Source organism: Suncus etruscus, chromosome 3, assembly GCF_024139225.1.
Source record: "Suncus etruscus isolate mSunEtr1 chromosome 3, mSunEtr1.pri.cur, whole genome shotgun sequence".
Taxonomy (NCBI): Eukaryota; Metazoa; Chordata; class Mammalia; order Eulipotyphla; family Soricidae; genus Suncus; species Suncus etruscus.
This window is the reverse complement of record NC_064850.1, coordinates 109,270,125-109,288,447: the sequence shown is the minus strand read 5'-3', so window position 1 is coordinate 109,288,447 and position 18,323 is coordinate 109,270,125. Positions and strand designations below refer to the sequence as shown.

At 45.7% G+C, this 18,323-nt stretch overlaps 1 protein-coding gene across 10 annotated transcripts in view; it reads left to right on the top strand.

Annotated features, from left to right (window-relative positions):
* TRIM2 (tripartite motif containing 2) overlaps positions 1-18,323 on the top strand; it is a 168,041-nt gene that overhangs the window by 98,679 nt on the left and 51,039 nt on the right. The window contains exon 1 of one of the 10 annotated variants that reach the window (XM_049769601.1): positions 5,063-5,293. The exons of 6 other annotated variants lie outside the window; for them this stretch is intronic. In XM_049769601.1, the coding sequence (XP_049625558.1) occupies positions 5,291-5,293 (3 nt within the window). In that variant the 5' untranslated portion in view covers positions 5,063-5,290. Of the gene's footprint in view, positions 1-5,062; positions 5,297-5,382; positions 5,488-18,323 lie in introns of those variants that run through there. 3 more of the 10 variants (XM_049769599.1, XM_049769604.1, XM_049769606.1) reach the window with 3 other exon arrangements.

Here is an 18,323-nt window from a genome sequence, read left to right as displayed (position 1 = left end):
TTTTTGGGTCACCCGGCAGCGCTCAGGGATTGCTGCTGGCTCTATTGCTCCTGGCAAGTTCAGGGGACCATATGGGATGTTGGATTCAAACCACCAACCGACCTTCTGTATGCAAAGCAAATGCCTTACCTCCATGCTGTCTTTTTGACTCCAGGACCTGGCATTCTTTTTTTTTTTTTGGTTTTTGGTTTTTGGGTCACACCTGGCATTGCTCAGGGGTTACTCCTGGCTCTATGCTCAGAAATCACCCATGGCAGGCACTGGGGACCATATGGGATGCCGGGATTTGAAACACCATCCTTCTGCATGAAAGGCAAACGCCTTACCTCCATACTATCTCTCCGGCCCCAGGACCTTGCATTCTTAAGAACATGATAATGAGGGCCAGAGAGATAGCACAGTGGTAGGGCATCTGCCTTGCAAGCAGCCAGTCCAGGATGGATGTTGGTTCAAATCCCGGCATTTCGTATGGTCCCCTGTGCCTGCCAGGAGTAAGCCCTGAGCAAAGCTGGGTGTAAACCAAAAACAAAACAAAACAAAAAGAACATGATAATGGAGAGGCCTTGCTGCGTTGTTATCTTTTTGGTGGTAAACCTAACCCCTACCAGCTACCAGCAGGTGAGTCGGGGTCCTGGGTGGCTTATGTGAAGTGAGGAGGATAAAGGTAGGAGCCTTGAGAAAGGAAAGTTAGGGCCAAGGAGCACACGCATTGTAAAGACCTCACAGGTCCAGGTCACAGCCATCAAGCTAGTCTGGAGTTTGTTTGTTCTACCATCTGATTTCTCATGGAGTCGTGGACTCAGGCTGGAGCAAGGTCTTGCTCTTTATAGGAAAGTCTGTTCTAATTCTTACCCAGGCTTTCCAAACTTTTCCCTCACAGAAAAGAACTGAAGGTAGAAGCAAGTAGTGAAGTAAATCAAGTTTATTCAGAGAAACAAAGGGAAGGAAGGAGAGGGTAGGTGAAGATACGTGCCTAGGCCAGAGAGACAGATGGTGCAATGAGTAAGGCAAGAACTGTGGCTGCGAGCCCAGAGAGATAGCACAGCGGCGTTTGCCTTGCAAGCAGCCGATCCAGGACCAAAGGTGGTTGGTTCGAATCCCGGTGTCCCATATGGTCCCCCGTGCCTGCCAGGAGCTATTTCTGAGCAGACAGCCAGGAGTAACCCCTGAGCACCGCTGGGTGTGGCCCAAAAACAAAACAAACAAACAAACAAAAAAAAAAAGAACTGTGGCTGCATACAAGGTTTGTTCTTTGCTCCCTCTGCTAGCTGTCTTATCACTCTAGCTCCTTTATCTTATTTTATAGGAAGGACACCTGCTGGTTCTGAGAATTGAATTTAAGGCCTCACCCATACCAAACTTGTGCTCTACCACTTGAGTCATTTTTTCTGTCCTGGTCAACTTTGTAAACCTCATTTCCCCTTATAGTAGTAATAATGCATCCCCTTCACTCACTCTCCTTGGTTTGCTTTTCTGGTCACAGAGAAGAGATTTATGGCAGCACTTTCTTAGTGAAGAGGCATCATTCTGGCAGGAGTTACCAGTGTCCTCTCCCATGGTCTCTGGCCCAGTGTTCTGAGATGAACATGTGAACATTTTCAGTCAAGTGAATGACAACGTTCTCCTACATCTCCTCTTGGGTACTTCCTATGGATAGTGGTGTCACCCCTGAGAATGTTCTTCCCTTGTGTGTCGCCCCATCTACAAGTGATAGCAGTGGAGGGTGGTGGTTTCTGGAGTTGGAATGACCATCTGAGAAACCTTCCTGAAGGGACTGGTGCCGTTGCTGAGATTTTTCTCCAGGGCTCCTTTGCTGAGGTCTAAAGGACTCCCAGGAGCCAACCAGAAAAGGAGGCAGGAGAGGATGAGTCAGACGCTTCTTGGCACACACGGTGGTACCAGCCTAGAGATTTGTGTTTTGCATATGGTCCCTGAGCCCTGGCAGGAATGATCCCTGAGTACAAAGCCATCAGTAACCCCTGATTTGTATTTTTCTTGGAGACTGTGGGGCCACCAGAGACAATTCATGGTTAAGACCAGCCTAGGAGCCAGAGAGATAGCATGGAGGTAAGGCATTTGCCTCACATGCAGAAGATCGATGGTTCAAATCCCCTTGTCCCATATGGTCCCCCGAGCCTGCCAGGAGTGATTTCTGAGCGTAGAGTCAGGAGTAACCCTGGAGCACTGCTGGGTGTGACCCCAAAACAAAACAAAACAAACAAACAAACAAAAAAGACCAGCCTAGGTTCAATCCCCAGCATCCCATTTGGTCCCCCCTACGCTGGCAGGAGTGATCCCCATACTCAGAGCCAGGAGTAAACCCTGAGCACACATGTGTGTTTATGTACTGAAAAACAAACAGAAAGTGAAAACAAAGCCTGGGATCAGGAGATAGAATAGCAGATATGGTACAAAGCTGGCAGATTTGATTCCCAGCATCACCTGGTCCTCCAATCACTGTGGGGTGCCACTCTGAAGGTCCCCCATCATCTCTGGATGGCCAGTACTATGGGGCCTGAGAAACATCAGGTGTAAGGTGACCTTCTAAAGGGGTAGTTTACCTGCCAGCCCAAAAAGGGCAGCATTTGCATTTGCAGGTGTCAGAGGTTGAGAAGCCTGATCTACTTCTGTGGTTATGAGCTGCCAGTCTGAGGGCAAGGTCCAGACAGCCAAAGGTGAAAACCACTGTCTATGGCAGAGAGACTGTACTGGGGTAAGGCCTGGCCTTGCAAGTGGCCAAGCCAGGTTCCATCCCTAGGATCATCTATGGTCCCCTGAGCACCACCACATGAGAGAGAGAGAGAGAGAGAGAGAGAGAGAGAGAGAGAGAGAGAGAGAGAGAGAGAGAGAGAGAGAGAGAGAGAGAGAGAGAGAGAGAGAGACTGGGCTGGAGTGGTAGCACTGTGGTAGGGCATTTGTCTTGCATGCAGTGGTTTCCATCCCCAGCATCCCATATGGTCCCCCCCCCAGAGAGAGAGAGAGAGAGAGAGAGAGAGAGAGAGAGAGAGAGAGAGAGAGATACTGGGCTGGAGTGATAGCACTGTGGTAGGGCATTTGTCTTGCATGCAGTGGTTTCCATTCCCAGCATCCCATATGGTCTCCCCAGCCAGGAGCAATTTCTGAGCACAGAGACAGGAGTAGCCCTGAGAGCTGACGGGTGTGGCCCAAAAACCAAACAAATAAACAGAAGAGAGAGAGAAAGAAAGAAAAGAAAATTATTGATCTATGGGCTGAAGAGATAATACAGAGTGTAGGGCTTTTCCCTTGCACTTGGCTGACCCAGGTTTAATTCCTGACATCCTATATGGTCCCTGAGCCCTGGCAGGAGTAATCCCTGAGTGCAGAGACGTCAGTAACCCCTGAGCTGGGTGACACCCCAAAATAAAAGAAGGCAAAAGGCCTTTATATTGAGGGGCCAGAGAGAACAGCGGATAGAATGCTAGCCTAATACCAAAGTAGCCAGGTTTAATCCCTGGCATGGGGTGGGGGAGGAGAGGGGGGGGAGAGGATGTGGCTATGGAAGTGAGTTGGGGGGGAAATATACTGTTTTCCCAGTTGCTAGGGTGATTGATTGCCCTGTGGGGAGAGCTGTTGATGTCTTTGACATTCCTAGTGCTGCCTTTGTTCCAGCTCCTCGGAATCTAAGGGGTCTATCTGCATCTCTGAGGTTTTCCAGGTGTTTCTCAGTTGAGTCCTTGCCTGTTGTTTGTCTGGGCATTTTCTTTTTTTTTTTTTTTTGGTTTTTTTTGGGTCACACCTGGCAGTGCTCAGGGGTTATTCCTGGCTCCAGGCTCAGAAATTGCTCCTGGCAGGCACAGGGGACCATATGGGGCGCCGGGATTCAAACCGATGACCTCCTGCATGAAAGGCAAACGCCTTACCTCCATGCTATCTCTCCGGCCCCTGTCTGGGCATTTTCTAGGGTATCTTGAGTTCCCTGAATTTTCTGTGCTCTCCCTCCCCATTCCCCCGGGAATCACTGCTCTGCAGAACTGAGTGCATGGAAAGAATGTGATGAATATTAATGTAATCAAATATGCAGATCAAACTTTTATTATTTGCATGCAGCTGACCTGGATTCAATCCCAGGACCCCCTGAGGAGTGATCTCTGAGTGTAGAGTCAGGAATAAGTCCTGAGCACGCGCCCCCCCCCCAAAATAAAAGACATTGTCCACTCTGAATAACTATGAATAATTTAATAGAAAGTAACTAACCCTAGACCAGAGGGCGGTCAGTCTTGTTCCTTACACTGTTTTAGAAAGGAGAATGATTACAGTGTGAGGAGTTATTTTAAAATATTATTTGCAATATAAGGATGAAATCATATTTAAATGCTACTTGCTGACCACATTTATGGTCCTAAAAACTTTTTAGAGTTTATAACTTCAGAGGAAACCAAGTTGTAATAAAAATGGAAAAGCCTGTAAAGTTTCTCCATCTTGAACTGAGAACTGCATCCTCAGGAAGGGAACACATTTTCTGTACATCTCCCGAATCCAGTAAATATACGATATGAGTTTTGCTTAAAGGCTTTTTCATTTAAAAAAAAATATTTTGCCTTTCAGGTACTATTTATTTCCTGGGTAGATATCAAAGCGTCCTTGAGCGGCTTGCAGAAGGGGGCTTGTTGGGCAGCTAGGGAAACGTGCATTTGCGTGGCGCCTGGCTCCCCACCGCTTAAATATCTAAGAAAATACATCGTGTCCCTCCCCCACTCCAACCAAAGGAAGCCTGTGCTCTGATGTTACAGCCAAAGACTCTTAAATTTGAACTTTTCCTACTGAGAATACCCAGTTTTCTTCCTAGAATCTGCCATCTCCCTTGCATCCACATTTTCTGATGTGCAGTTGCATTTGCCCGGGAGCCGGTGCGTCCTCCCCGGGGTGCATGCACGGTGCGCGCTCTTTGCGGCCGGGGCTTCTGCTGCCCAGCACGCGAGCTGGGGACCAGCTGACTGCTGACTCAGAGGGGACCGGCCGCCCACGAATCTGCTCGCAGCTCGCTGCTGCATCCCTATCCCAGAATCCCTTGCTGGGTTTGCTGCAGTCTTTTCAACAGCCGCTGAGTTGGGGGGAGGAAAAAAAAAAGAGATGCCCTGCAACAGAGAGATGGATTGGTTTGCAGACCGAAAGGGGTCTCCCACTTGTTAAAGACCCAGAAACATTCCTGTCGACTTGGCTGCGCCTCCTCTCCTTCCTTTCCTGCATTTATTTGTCTCTTTCTCGCTTCTGGCTCATCACACTACCTGGAGCAGAGGATATGCTGGGCTTCTGATGATGGCTGCACTGTATGGTAGTGAATTTTAAACAGTCCCTTTTGCATGGTGCTTTCCAACTTGAAATCTAGGGGTTTTTTTTGTTGGTTTGGTTTGGTTTGGGTTTTTTTGCAGCAATGTGCATTGTTCTTTTTGGATTGCCGCCGAGCTGCCGCGACAGGCTGGGGAGGATTTAATTCTTTCCTTCGTTGATTAGTGTCTGCAGAAATGGGTAGGTTCTCACTGTTCGGATTGCTTCATATGATGCCAGGTGGATGGATAACATTTCTCTTTTCTGGCTTTTCTCTTTATCTTCTTTTTCTCCTTTCGTGGTGATGCTGCATGTTGTCTAACTAGAGGAGAGGGCGAGACCTACTCTTTGCTTAAACAAAGGGACCAAATTAACCAGCAAGGAAAGTGAGGCTATTCAAGTTAATAATTGTGATCTGCCTAGATTTTCATTTTTACTAATCTTATTTCGGATGTGTGTTTTGGCTTTTTTTTTTAATTAGTAGAATCTCCTTTGAAATATATTTTTTTTTCTCTGTGCTGGGTATAGATAGGGATAAAAAAAATTTTATTTTCAGGATTTATTCCTGGACATCCCAGGATGAAGGAGAATATAGGATTGGACGCTGCCCCCCACCCTCTCCTCTGTAGGAGAACCCCGACTTCAGTGACATGATTCCCAGTTACCATTGGAAACCCATTCATTCATAATGCATGACTGACCCTTTGAATTTTGAAAACCATTGATGATCAGTAGATATGCTGGGGTTGATTTGTGTTTTTTCCTGTGCCCCCACCTTTGAAAAGTAGTCAAATCCGGGTGGATTTGCACCATTACACAGAAAGGAGAAAAAAAAAGAAAAAATCCTTGGTGGACAATCAGTTTGCTTTCTGAAACAATCATCTTCCTTTTACATCCAAAGGCTTTTTCTGCAAGTCTGCCACACCCTGTGGCTGTTCTTTATTTTGGGAGCACAAATCAGAAGGAAATTTAAACCGAAAACTCACTGTTAGTTTAAGTATTTCTTTTTTTTTTTTTTCTTTTTTGGTTTTTGGGCCACACCTGGCATTGCTCAGGGGTTACTCCTGGCTGTCTGCTCTGAAATAGCTCCTGGCAGGCATGGAGGACCATATGGGACACCGGGATTTGAACCAACCACCTTTGGTCCTGTATTGGCTGCTTGCAAGGCAAACGCCACTGTGCTATCTCTCCGATTTAAACAAATCTATTTGTTTGCCCAAATCTTTTTTTTTTTTTTTTTTTTTTTTGGTTTTTGGGCCACACCCGTTTGACGCTCAGGGGTTACTCCTGGCTATGTGCTCAGAAATCGCCCCTGGCTTGGGGGGACCATATGGGACGCCGGGGGATCGAACCACGGTCCTTCCTTGGCTAGCGCTTGCAAGGCAGACACCTTACCTCCAGCGCCACCTACCCGGCCCCCCAAATCTTAAATTGGTTTCTTTTTTTTTTTTTTTTTTTTAGGTTTGGGGTCACACCCGGCGGTGCTCAGGGGTTACTCCTGGCTGTCTGCTCAGAAATAGCTCCTGGCAGGCACGGGGAACCATATGGGACACCGGGATTCGAACCAACCACCTTTGGTCCTGGATCGGCTGCTTGCAAGGCAAACACCGCTGTGCTATCTCTCCGGGCCCTTAAATTGGTTTCTTAAGCATTAGGATTTAGTTCTGGCTTGAGCCTGTTTTCTGATTTTTCTGATGCCTTTCACTATTTTGGAAGATGCTCTGCAGCAACTGGCCTAGCCGGCTGCAGCGTTAAATGCTTCCGCCCTCCCTAGGCAGCACACAAGGCAAGTTTCCTGTGTGCGGCTGGGCCAGAGGAAGCAGATCCCAGTATTGATGTGAGTTCTGGCCCAACTGAAACCTCTGAGTGCTGTTTTCTCTTGGAAAGATCAAGTGATTTGCATTGAAAAGCTTGAAACCTAGCAGAATGTGGGAAATGTCCCTGGATTCAAGCTTTTTTTTAATTGGATGGCATATATCATGCAAAGCTTTTCTAGGCAGGGAATATAAGCTACAGACATTTTTTTTTTTCATCAGTGATTATACTCCCAGGAAAATTCAGATCCTGTAAGTAAAACTACTTGAATTTTTTGGCCTGTAAAATAAAGTAAAATAATTTATTCTTTGTCTTAGGGAGAAATGAAAATGTCCTCTTCTATTTGAATATCAGTAGGCAGTGATTTTTTTTCCCAAACGTACAGCTTACTTTATCTTATTATTAAAGAGAAAAAACAATCTTCAGAGAAGCAATCTTTCACAGTTCAAGTAAACTCTTTTTTTTTTCCCGACCACACCCAGCTGTGCTCAAGGCTTACTCGTGGCTCAGTGCTCAGGAACTACTAGTGAGGCTCTGGTACAGGAGATCAACCATGGCCAGCCAAATGCAAGTCAACTACCTTCCCTCTGTACTATCTGTCCAGCTCTGTAAACATGATTCCTTTTTTTGGGAGTGGGGGTTTGATTGGTTTGGTTTTGAGGCAATGCTCAGACTTTACTCCTGCTCAGGCCTTCCTCTTAATTGTATTCAGAAATACTATACTGCTGCTGGTACTAGGGAGACATGGGATGCCAGGAATCAAACCTAGGTTGGCTGCATGCAAGGCAAGCCCTCTACCTGCTGTACTATTTCTCTGGCCCTCAATAAGCTTAATTCTTAAACTCATTTGTGCCTTTTTTTTTTTCATTCTTTTAAATAATGAAGATTCTAACCAAATATTTTTATGTCTTATTAAACTCTGTAAAAGAAAAATACTTTCAAACTTTAAAACACTGCTACATTTTTATAATCATAAAAGGTTTTTTCCTGGGCTGGAGAGATAGCACAGTGGTAGGGCATTTGCCTTGCAAGCGGCTGATGTAGGACCAATGGTGGTTTGAATCCTGGCATCCCATATGGTTCCCCGTGACTGCCAGGAGCGATTTCTGAGCAGGGAGCCAGGAGTACCCCTTAGTGCTGCTGGGTGTGACCCCCCCCCCAAAAAAAAAGAATAAGGTTCTTTTGTTTTTGTTTTTGGGCCACACCCGGCGGTGCTCAGGGGTTACTCCTGGCTGTCTGCTCAGAAATCGCTCCTGGCAGGCACGGGGGACCATACGGGACACCGGGATTCAAACCAACCAACCACCTTTGGTCCTGGATTGGCTGCTTCCAAGGCAAACGCCGCTGTGCTATCTCTCCAGGCCCAAGAATAAGGTTCTTGTCCCTTTTACAAACTGCCTGAATTATATTTAATTGTGAAAATATTGTGGTTTTTTTAGTTTATTTGTTTATTTATGGTTTTGGTTTTCAGGCCACACCTAGCTGTGCTCAGGACTTACTCCTGGCTCCAACTGAGCTCAGGAATGTATTAGGGCAGAATTTTGGCAACGATATGGAGTGTCAGAGTCAAAATCCTAGTGCAAGGCAATCACTCTACTACCTGCTCTATCTCTCAAGCCCCTAACATTGTGATCTTTGTTTTTTTTGTTTGTTTGTTTGTTTTTGTTTTTGGGTCACACCCGGCAGTGCTCAGGGGTTACTCCTGGCTCTATGCTCAGAAATCACCCCTGGCAGGCACGGGGGACCATATAGGATGTCAGGATTCGAACCATCGTCCTTCTGCATGAAAGGCAAATGCCTGACCTCCATGCTCTCTCTCCAGCCCCTAACATTGTGATTTTTAAAAAGTAAACATTTGGAGATTGTTGTTTTGGTTAGTGGGTCACACCCAGCTGAGCTCAAGACTTAACTCTGACACTACTACACTCAGGGATCACTCCTGCTGGCTTGGGGGGGAATCACGTGGGGTGCTAAGGATTGACCCTGGGTCAGCATGCAAGGCAAATGTCCTATCTGTTGTACTGAGATTTTTAAGATTTTATATTGGAATGTATTGGACAATACCCAATGGAGGGTGCCAGGGATGCTTGGAGGACTCTGTGGTGGCCAGGATCAAGTTGGGGACATTTGCCTACAAGGCAAGCACCTCATACTCTGTACTATCTCTCCAGCTCTGGAGTGTTGCTTTTCTTTAAGCTGTGAGAGCCATATCTCTAGTGTTGGGGAGCGTTGTGTTTTCAGGGTCAAACCCTGGGCCTCATGCATGTGCGCTATGCGCCCTATCACATGTCAGTCACATCTCTGTCCCCCTGATGCCATCTCTGCCCTTTGTTATTAACAACAGTTCTGTTAGGGCAGAGGGGGCTGTTACATGGGGTTGGCTAGTCACTGCCTGTCTCTAAGGTAGCAGACCAGGCTTCCTTCTAACATTTGGAAGCTGAAATTAGAGCAGAAGGGGGGGGAGGGCGTGCAGAGAAAGGAAAGAGGAGAAAGATTCAACCAGCGCATGGAAGGAGACATTATTCCTGCTTTTCACACAGTCCTTCTAGCCTTCTCCACTCGGCCTCTTTCTGCCTTCAGACTCTGAAAATCTCCTACCCCTCCCATGAAGTGCTTTTCAATATTCAACTCGAAAACTTACCAATTTATGTCAAAGTTAAACTAATTAGCACCAGTTAATTTATTATTCTAAAATGTTGTTATTGATTTGTTAATATTAATTTATAAAATTGTAATTAGGCAATTGTTCAATCAGCACCAGGTAGGGTTGCTCTGGCCTCGGCCTGTCTTTTGAGATTCTCTGGAAAATATTTCCTCTTCCTCCTTTCTGCTGATTCTCCCACCCTGCCTCTGCCCCTTGATACAAACTATCCCCCCTCTTTCTATCAACCTTGAAGAAAGCAACAGAGGAGACTGGGGACCTCGTGATGAATGTGGGGAGAGGAGTCCCCCCCTTATCTGGAATATCCCAGGGGGAACGATCACATGAATGCCAGTTAGCTTGGCCACTAATACCCCATCACACAGACTCAGCCTTCTGCAACTTAAAAAAAAAACACAAAACGGGGCCCGAAGAGATAGCACAGTGGTGTTTGCCTTGCAAGCAGCCGATCCAGGACCAAAGGTGGTTGGTTCGAATCCTGGTGTCCCATATGGTCCCCCGTGACTGCCAGGAGCTATTTCTGAGCAGACAGCCAGGAGTAACCCCTGAGCACCGCTGGGTGTGGCCCAAAAACCAAACCAAACCAAACCAAACCAAACAAAACAAAAAAAAAAACGAAGCATTGAAGCCAGAGCTTGCACAGCTGTAAGGCATTTGCCTTGCATGCAGCCAACCCAGGACAGACCCAGTTTGATTCCTGGCATCCCATCCCTGGAGCCTGCTGGAGCGTTTTCTGAGCACAGAGCCAGAGTAACCCTGAGCACTGCTAGGTCTAACCCACCCCCCCCCCCAAAAAAAAAAAAACAAAAAAACAAGCAGGTTGGAGAGACAGTACAGGAGTTGAGCCACTGACCTAGTGTTCAAAACCAATTACTGCACCTGGTCCCTGAGCACAGGACCAAGAGTAGGCTCTGTGCACTGCCTGCTATGGGCATCCCCAAAACAGAATACCTCCAGCTTAAGAACTCACTTTCAAGGTGAGGACTTTATGACGGCTTCTGTCTGGATTCTCAGTCCCCACTATTCCTCCTATTATCTGAGAAGAGTTCAGGAAAATTGGAAAAATAACAGAAAGACCTCTTGAGGGCTTAGCTTAAAATCATCTTCCTTAGAGGCCAGAGCCATAGTATAGCAGGTAGGTCACTTGCTGTTTACAGCCAGCTTGGGTTCAATCCCAGCACCACATATGGTCCCCTGAGCCCTGCCAGGAATTAACCATGAGTGTCGAGCCAGGAGTAAGTCCTGAGCACCAGTGAGTGTGACCACAGGAGATAGCACAGGAGATGGGGGACCCCAGCATTGCCCTTTGTGTGGCCCTGGTGAACTATACGCCAGAGCAGCTATATCCTCCAGCTCTAGTACTGAACCATCAGCTTGGATGGCCAAATATTACTCAGAGGGACCCTTGGACCCTCGGACACTGCTTGGAAAGGCACCACCCCCAAAATCAATTTCCATCTAGTAAATGCAGTAGTGTCTGGGGAAGCTGCTCATTGGTCCTGAAATAGGCTGCTAAGGAGACTTGAGTGCATCTGGGGGGAGGGGGATCAGTTGAGGGGGCAGAGGGGAGCAGGGGAGCATGCAATTATGCACACACACATTCTCACACATACTTATTCATCTACACACACATACATACACCATTCACACACTACACATGAACCAACTTCCAGGACAGATAAAGCAGCTGGCCTTGAATGAATAAACCTGCCCACAGGGAAGAGACTGACTGAGCTGGAAGTGGGTCACCCTGTTTCTCTGCTCTTCCATGCCCTCTTTTCTTTCTTTCCTCAGAGTCCCGAGTCCCAGAGCACAGTCCCTTGCAGGCCATGACAGCATGTCCCTGAATGCTAACATTATGAAGCTTTTTTGTTTTGTTTTTTCATTATTTTGTAACCTGTGCTTTGCACTGAGGGGCTGCCTGTCCTGATTGGTAAAAGGTGCATGAATTACAGATCTTTCTGCTGTGTCACGGCTTCCTGTCTGCAAGTACAATAGAAGGTCTTACTGGGACGCTGATTTTAACTTGCCTACTAGTGGAAGAAAAAGCTTTCAATGGCACTGTGTTAAGACATTCAGCAACAGGGCTGGAGCGATAGTACAGTGGGGATGGAACTTACCTTGCACACCCTGCTGACCCAAGTTTGATCCTCAGCATTCCATATGGTGCACTGCTAGATTAATTCCTGAGTGCAGAGCCAGGAGTTACTATTGACCATTGCTGGGTATGGCCCAAAACTAAAACTAAAATAAAAAAGTTCAGCAACATGAAATGGCAAAAAAGGAGTAACTCAGGTATGCCATAAAATAAGATAGTACACGGCCCGGAGAGATAGCACAGGGTGTTTGTTTGCCTTGCAAGCAGCCGATCCAGGACCAAAGGTGGTTGGTTCGAATCCCAGTGTTCCATATGGTCCCCGTGCCTGCCAGGAGCTATTTCTGAGCAGACAGCCAGGAGTAACCCCTGAGCAAGGCCAGGTGTGGCCCCAAAACAAACAAACAAACAAAAATATAGTACAGGGCCTGGAGAGATAGCACATGAAGTCAGGTACTTGCCTTGTATATGCTCAACTTGGATTGATCATCAGCATCCCATATGGTTTTCTGAGCACCAATAGGATTAATTCCCAAGTGCAGAGCCAGAAGTAACCCCTGAACATTGTTGGGTGTGACCTTAACTTAAAAAAAAAATTGTTGTTTTTTTTTTTTTTTTCCTTTTTCTTTTTATTTGGTTTTTGGGTCACACTCGGCAGCTCTCAAGGGTTACTCCTGGCTCTATGCTCAGAAATTGCTCCTGGCAGGCTCCGGGGACCATATAGGATGCCGGGATTTGAACCACCATCCTTCTCACCTTACCTCCATGCTATCTCTCAGCCCCAAGGGGTAATTTCTGAGTGTATAGCCCCTGAGCCTCACGGGGTGTGGCCCCAAAACAAAAACAAAAATAAAAAAAGAAGTGCAGGCGTGAAAATACTTGCCTTGAACATGGCTAGTCCCATTTCTATTTTTGGCACGTGATAAGGTCCTTGGAGCTCTTCTAGGAATAAGCCCTGAGTACAGAGGAGGAGTAAGCCCTGAACATAGCCAGGTTTGACCCAATCTTCCTGCCCAAATGTAATGTAGAAATTGGATCGAGTTTGAGTTTGAATTATTGCCTCTTAACCACTCACCAGTGGGGGGATGGGGGGCACACTTTGCACTGCTCAGGGTTATTCCTGTCAGGCTCATATGGGATGCTGGGGATGGAACCTGGGTCAGCTGCTTGCAAGTTGAATGCCCTACCTGCGTTGTTATTGCTCCTGCCCTGCATCAATCTTTTTTATTTGGGTAGGGTTGGGACTCAGGGACATTAATTGATACATTTGAATAAGGATTAGTTGTTCAGCAAGACAGATGCCTTCATGCCTGTACTGTCTCTGGTCCTCTGGTGATTCTGACTTGTTTCTCAGCCATATGCCTGCTCCAGCCACAGTTTTCCCCAACTCTGCTCTTCTTGGAAGTGAACTCTCCATTCAACTTTATTCTTCAGTCCTCTTTCTGCCCTCTCTTTAGCATTAAAGCATTGGAATGGTTTTCCAGTCACAATGATATCCTTTGGGGTAGAAAAACTGAAGTTTTGGGTACAAAAAAAAAAAAAAAGAACCCAAAAAACCTTCGAGTTGTGGGTACAAACTTCCCCTATGACGTTCTTTTCCATTTAGTTTCATTTCAAGTGGAGGGAGACTAGAGAAAGTGAATCAGGAAAAATACTGGCATTGACCTGAGGAAAGAAATACTGGATAGAATTGTGTGCTCAAGGCCTTTGGGGTATCTTGGCTGCCAGTTTTCACCCACAACAAGTCATGGGGTGAAAACAAGTGCGTGTTTTCTTTGGCCAGCGCCACTAATAAGAAATTCCAATTTCCACCTTCAGCTTCTTATTTCTGTGCCTGTTTGTTTTCAATGATAACTTTCTGAAACATTTGTGAGTGTGTTAAGTGTGTCCCCAAATATTTGCCTTCCGGGAGATGACGGATGTTGTTAAGCAAGATTAGATTGCAGCTAGGCAGATACTCTAGGAGGGCAAGTGAAAATACTCTTGTGTCCAGCAGTGACCATGATCTTGGCCATGTGACTCTCCAACTCATCCCAGGCGAGCCTGCGGGAGATAGCTCAGAATCAGGACACAGGCCTGGCCTGAGAAGGGCCTCGGATTTGATCTCTGTCCCCAGATGACTCCCCAAATTCTGCCACTCAGCACTGCCCTGAGAGCCTGTTGGTCCCTATTGCCAGACTTGAACATTGAACCTGATTACCACCGGAAGTGACCCTGAGAACTCCCTGAGCACCGTTTGAAAGATTCCCTCTGAACAATTAGTAATTATAAAATTATTAATAATAACATATTTCACAAAATGGGGCAAAGTTCTTGGTGCTGGGTCTCTGCAGGAAGCAATTGAATATCAGTCGTGATAGTTTAGTGGGAGAAGAGACAGAGATGATATGTAAGGTTGTGTTGAAGGTGAGCAGAGAAAATAGTCAGGACAGTGGTGAAGCAAGAGCCAAGGACTTGGGGCCAAGCTCACTATTGAACTAAATGATCAGGTGGAGAATGTAAATAGTGCAGGGCCCAGTGGGAAGTGAGGGCTGCCAGCAATGTTGCTTATGACTGTGAGTTCTGCACATGAGCCTTCTTGGGTTTCCACACAGTTCCCACCCATGGTTCAGAGCATTGTCAAACAATGTTATAAAATGCTTCTGTCATTTTCTTTCTGCTGGCCTCTGACCAATGTGCCTGGGGCTCCATCCTGCATCCAAAAAGCATCCCAATTCCTCCAGAGACAAAGCCCACGGGTATGCTTGCATGCGTCTCTCCAGAACTTGGTTTCGCAGCTTGGAAAAGTGGCCTTCTTTGCTTTCTGATTTGTTGTGTTTGTTCTGCTGGTTATGTGAGGAAGATGGATCTTTGACAATTTAGAAACCAAGATGGTGAAAGAATGGAGCAGACAAGAATCTAAATAGCTATTTATTTTTTTCTAATCAGCAATGCTGGGAATGGTTTCAAAATGCTTTGATCAGAGGCTGTCGTATATTTTGTATATATTCTCTGTGACATGTTCAGACTGATAGAAAGCTCCCCATGGGCTTATTAGCACATTCCGTACCAATGTTTTTCTGAGCATTTGCTCCCTTCAGGATAATTGTCTTCTTATTCTGGGTAGCCGGTTCTGTTCAAGGGGTGCTCAGTATTCTGCCAGTGTCTCTGTTTAGGAACCTTTGGGGGCTGGAGACATTATACATTCATTCTGGGGGTCCTGAAAGTCCAGATGGCTTTAATAGGTTCCTTGTGGCAAATCTATAATGCTGTCATGATTTTAAATTAGTGCTAATGAGTAAAGTTAATTTGCCTTATAAATTAACACTAATAACCAAGACTCTCAACCGTGACCAACCTGATCATAAATTGAGACCCATGGTGCTTCTGTTTCAGCATTGAGAACAACAACAAAAAAAAAACTGTCTGCTCTATCATTTGATTAAGGCAAATGCATTTTCCTCATCAAAAATCTCAAGATTTGGGCCTGAAGCTTAGCGGTGTTTGCCTTGCAAGCAGCCGATCCAGGACCTAAGGCGGTGGTTTGAATCCCGGTGTCCCCCGTATGGTCCCCTGTGCCTGCCAGGAGCTATTTCTAAGCAGATAGACAGGAGTAAACCCCTGAGCACCGCCGGGTATGGCCCAAAAACCAAAAAACCAAAACCAAAAACAAAAAACCCTCAAGATTTACAGTTAAAAAAAAATAACAACATAGGGTTCCGGAGAGATAGCACAGTGGTAGGGCAAGCAGCTGATTCAGGATGAATGGTGGTTCAAATTCTGGCATCCCATAAGGTCCCCCATGCCTGCCTGGAGCGATTTCTGAGTGCAGACCCAGGAATAACTCTGAGCGTCGCCAGGTGTGACCCCAAAACAAAAAACAACAGCAACAACAACAACAAACCAACAACATAAATCTAATATGATGTTTTCTTTGCTTTTTTCAGTACACATATGACTGATGATTTTAAAGAATTAATGTAGGGACTGGAAAGATAGTTCAGTGGGTATGATATGTATGCAGTCAACCTGGATTCTACCCTTGACACCCCATATGGTCCCCAGAGCAGAGTCAGGAATAAGCTCTGATCACTGATGGGTATGCCCCTCACAAATAACAGAAAAGAATGTAAAAGCTATTCAAAATAAAATTATCACAGTGATTTTAACTGAATGGTTAGATGTCATTTGCTTTAAATATTAAAACAAATTCTGGTTTGGAAGTTATACCAGCCTTATAAATCATTCCAATCTTAGCAGTCACTGAAGTAGTCACCCGATCTTTTTGCTTTTTATTTGTTTAATTTTTTGTTTTGGGGCCACACCCAGTGATGCTCAGGGATTATTCCTGGCTCTGCACTCAGAAATTACTTCTGGCAGTCTTGGGGTACCATATGTGATGCCAGGGATCAAACCCACATGCAAGGCAAACACCCAACCTGCTGTATTATCTCTCTGGCCCCCCTGCACTCGATCTTTTTGATAAAGTGCACATGTCTGTGCTTGCAGTGCACACATAAACACAGTAGAATACTGAATTTAAGATTGCATGTCTCCGGGGCCGGAGCAGTGGCACAACGATCCCCCGGCATCCTATATGTTCCCCAAAGCCAGGAGCGATATCTGAGCATATAACCAGGAGAAACCCCTGAGTGTCACCGGGTGTGGTCCAAAAACCCAAAAACAAACAAACAAACAAAAAAGATTGCATGTCAAAAAAAAGTGGGGCTGGAGTAGTGACACAGGCGGCAAAACATTTGCCTTGCATGTGCTGACCTAGGACAAACCGGGGTTCTATTCCCTCGGTGTCCCATATGGTCCCCCAAGCTAGGGGCAATTTCTGAGTACATAGCCAGGAGCAATCCCTGAGCATCGCCGGGTGTGGCCCAAAAACCAAAAAAAATTTTTTTTTTCATATTTTCAATTTATCAGATTAGGCAGAAAAGTTAACATATAGGCTTTTTGTACTCTTTGTTTGTTGAGTCACCTAGCAGCGCTGAAGGGTTACTCCTTGCTCTACACTCAGAAATCGCTCCTGGCAGGCTCGGGGGACCATAAGGGATGCTGGGATTTGAACCATCGCCCTTCTGTGCCTTACTGCTGTGCTATCTCTCTGGCCCCAGGCTTTCTGGACTCTTTGATGTTGCTGGATGGCCTTGCGTAAGTCAGCTAGCCCCTTGGTTTCCTCTTCAGCAAGTAAATCCATTCCTCCCATATTCAGACATTGGAGCTTTGCTCTTAGAAATAGCTCCTGGCAGGCTCAGGGAACCTTATAGAATGCCAGTATCGATCCCGGGTTGGTCCAGTCAGCAGTGTGCACAGCAATCACCCTACCATTGTTCTATCACTTTGGCCCCCAAACCTTTTTTTTTATTTTTAAGAAAGCTGTGAAGACAGAGTTGAACTATCACCAATAGTCTATTTGAACGTGATCCCATAGAGCGCATATTTTCACGAGGTTCAGCCTGTTTATCAGTCATGTTCTTAGGGCTCATCTTGAAGGAATTGTGTTGGATGTGTTGGGAACATCGTGTATCAGGTAGGAAACTGGACTCAAGGAAGTGGAAACAGCAGACTTCTTAACAACAGTTCTTAAAAATTGGGGACCTTGGGACCAGAGAGAGGATTCCCAGCATCCCATATAGTTAGTTCCCTGAGCTTGCCAGAAGTAATCCCTGAGCACCACTGGTTGTAGCCCAAAAACATAAAAAAAAAAAAAAAAAAAAAGTGAAACCCCAAAGCAGTGGTTAGACTCCAGAATTTATTAACAAAGGAGAAAGTATTAGGTGACTAGAAAAAGGAGAATGGTACTTGGTACCTCAGTGCTTGTGAAACAGTCACTGTCAGGGAAGTGATCAGGAGAGCAGGACTGTGTGGGAAAGTTTTTCAGTCATCCTTCCAACTGAGAATTTTCTCCACAAATGGAACCTTGATGCTCTCTCTGCTTTAGGTAGATGGCAGAGGAGAGCTCCTCCTACTTTTGTTCTCATGTTACACATTTTAGTGTCATATACTTGACCCCCCCCTTGTAAATAGATGGAAATAGTCTATTTTTTAATATTCTTGTATTTATACAATATAGGCCATCATAAGGCTTTTATATTTAAGTAAGACTGTATATTTGGGGCTGGAGCCAGTAGGTAGGGCAATTGCCTTGCATGCCGCAGATCAGAGTTTGATCCTCAGCACCACATATGCTCCCCTGAGTATTGCCTGGAGTGGCCAAAAGAAAAAAAAAGACAAAATTACTATATATTTGTCTTTATAGTTTATATAATTTAATAAATAACAGTCAATTTTATTCGAGCTGAGCTGCTGGAGATGGCTCCACACTGCTGGTGTCCATGGGGGCCTTGCAGGCAGGACTCTGACAAATATCTCAATGTTTTGACATAAATATTTTGAGATAATTAGAGAAGCACAAGGGCCTATGAAAAACCCTTAGAGAGAGATGGGTTTGGGACCAGGGTAAGGTCAGATTGAGGG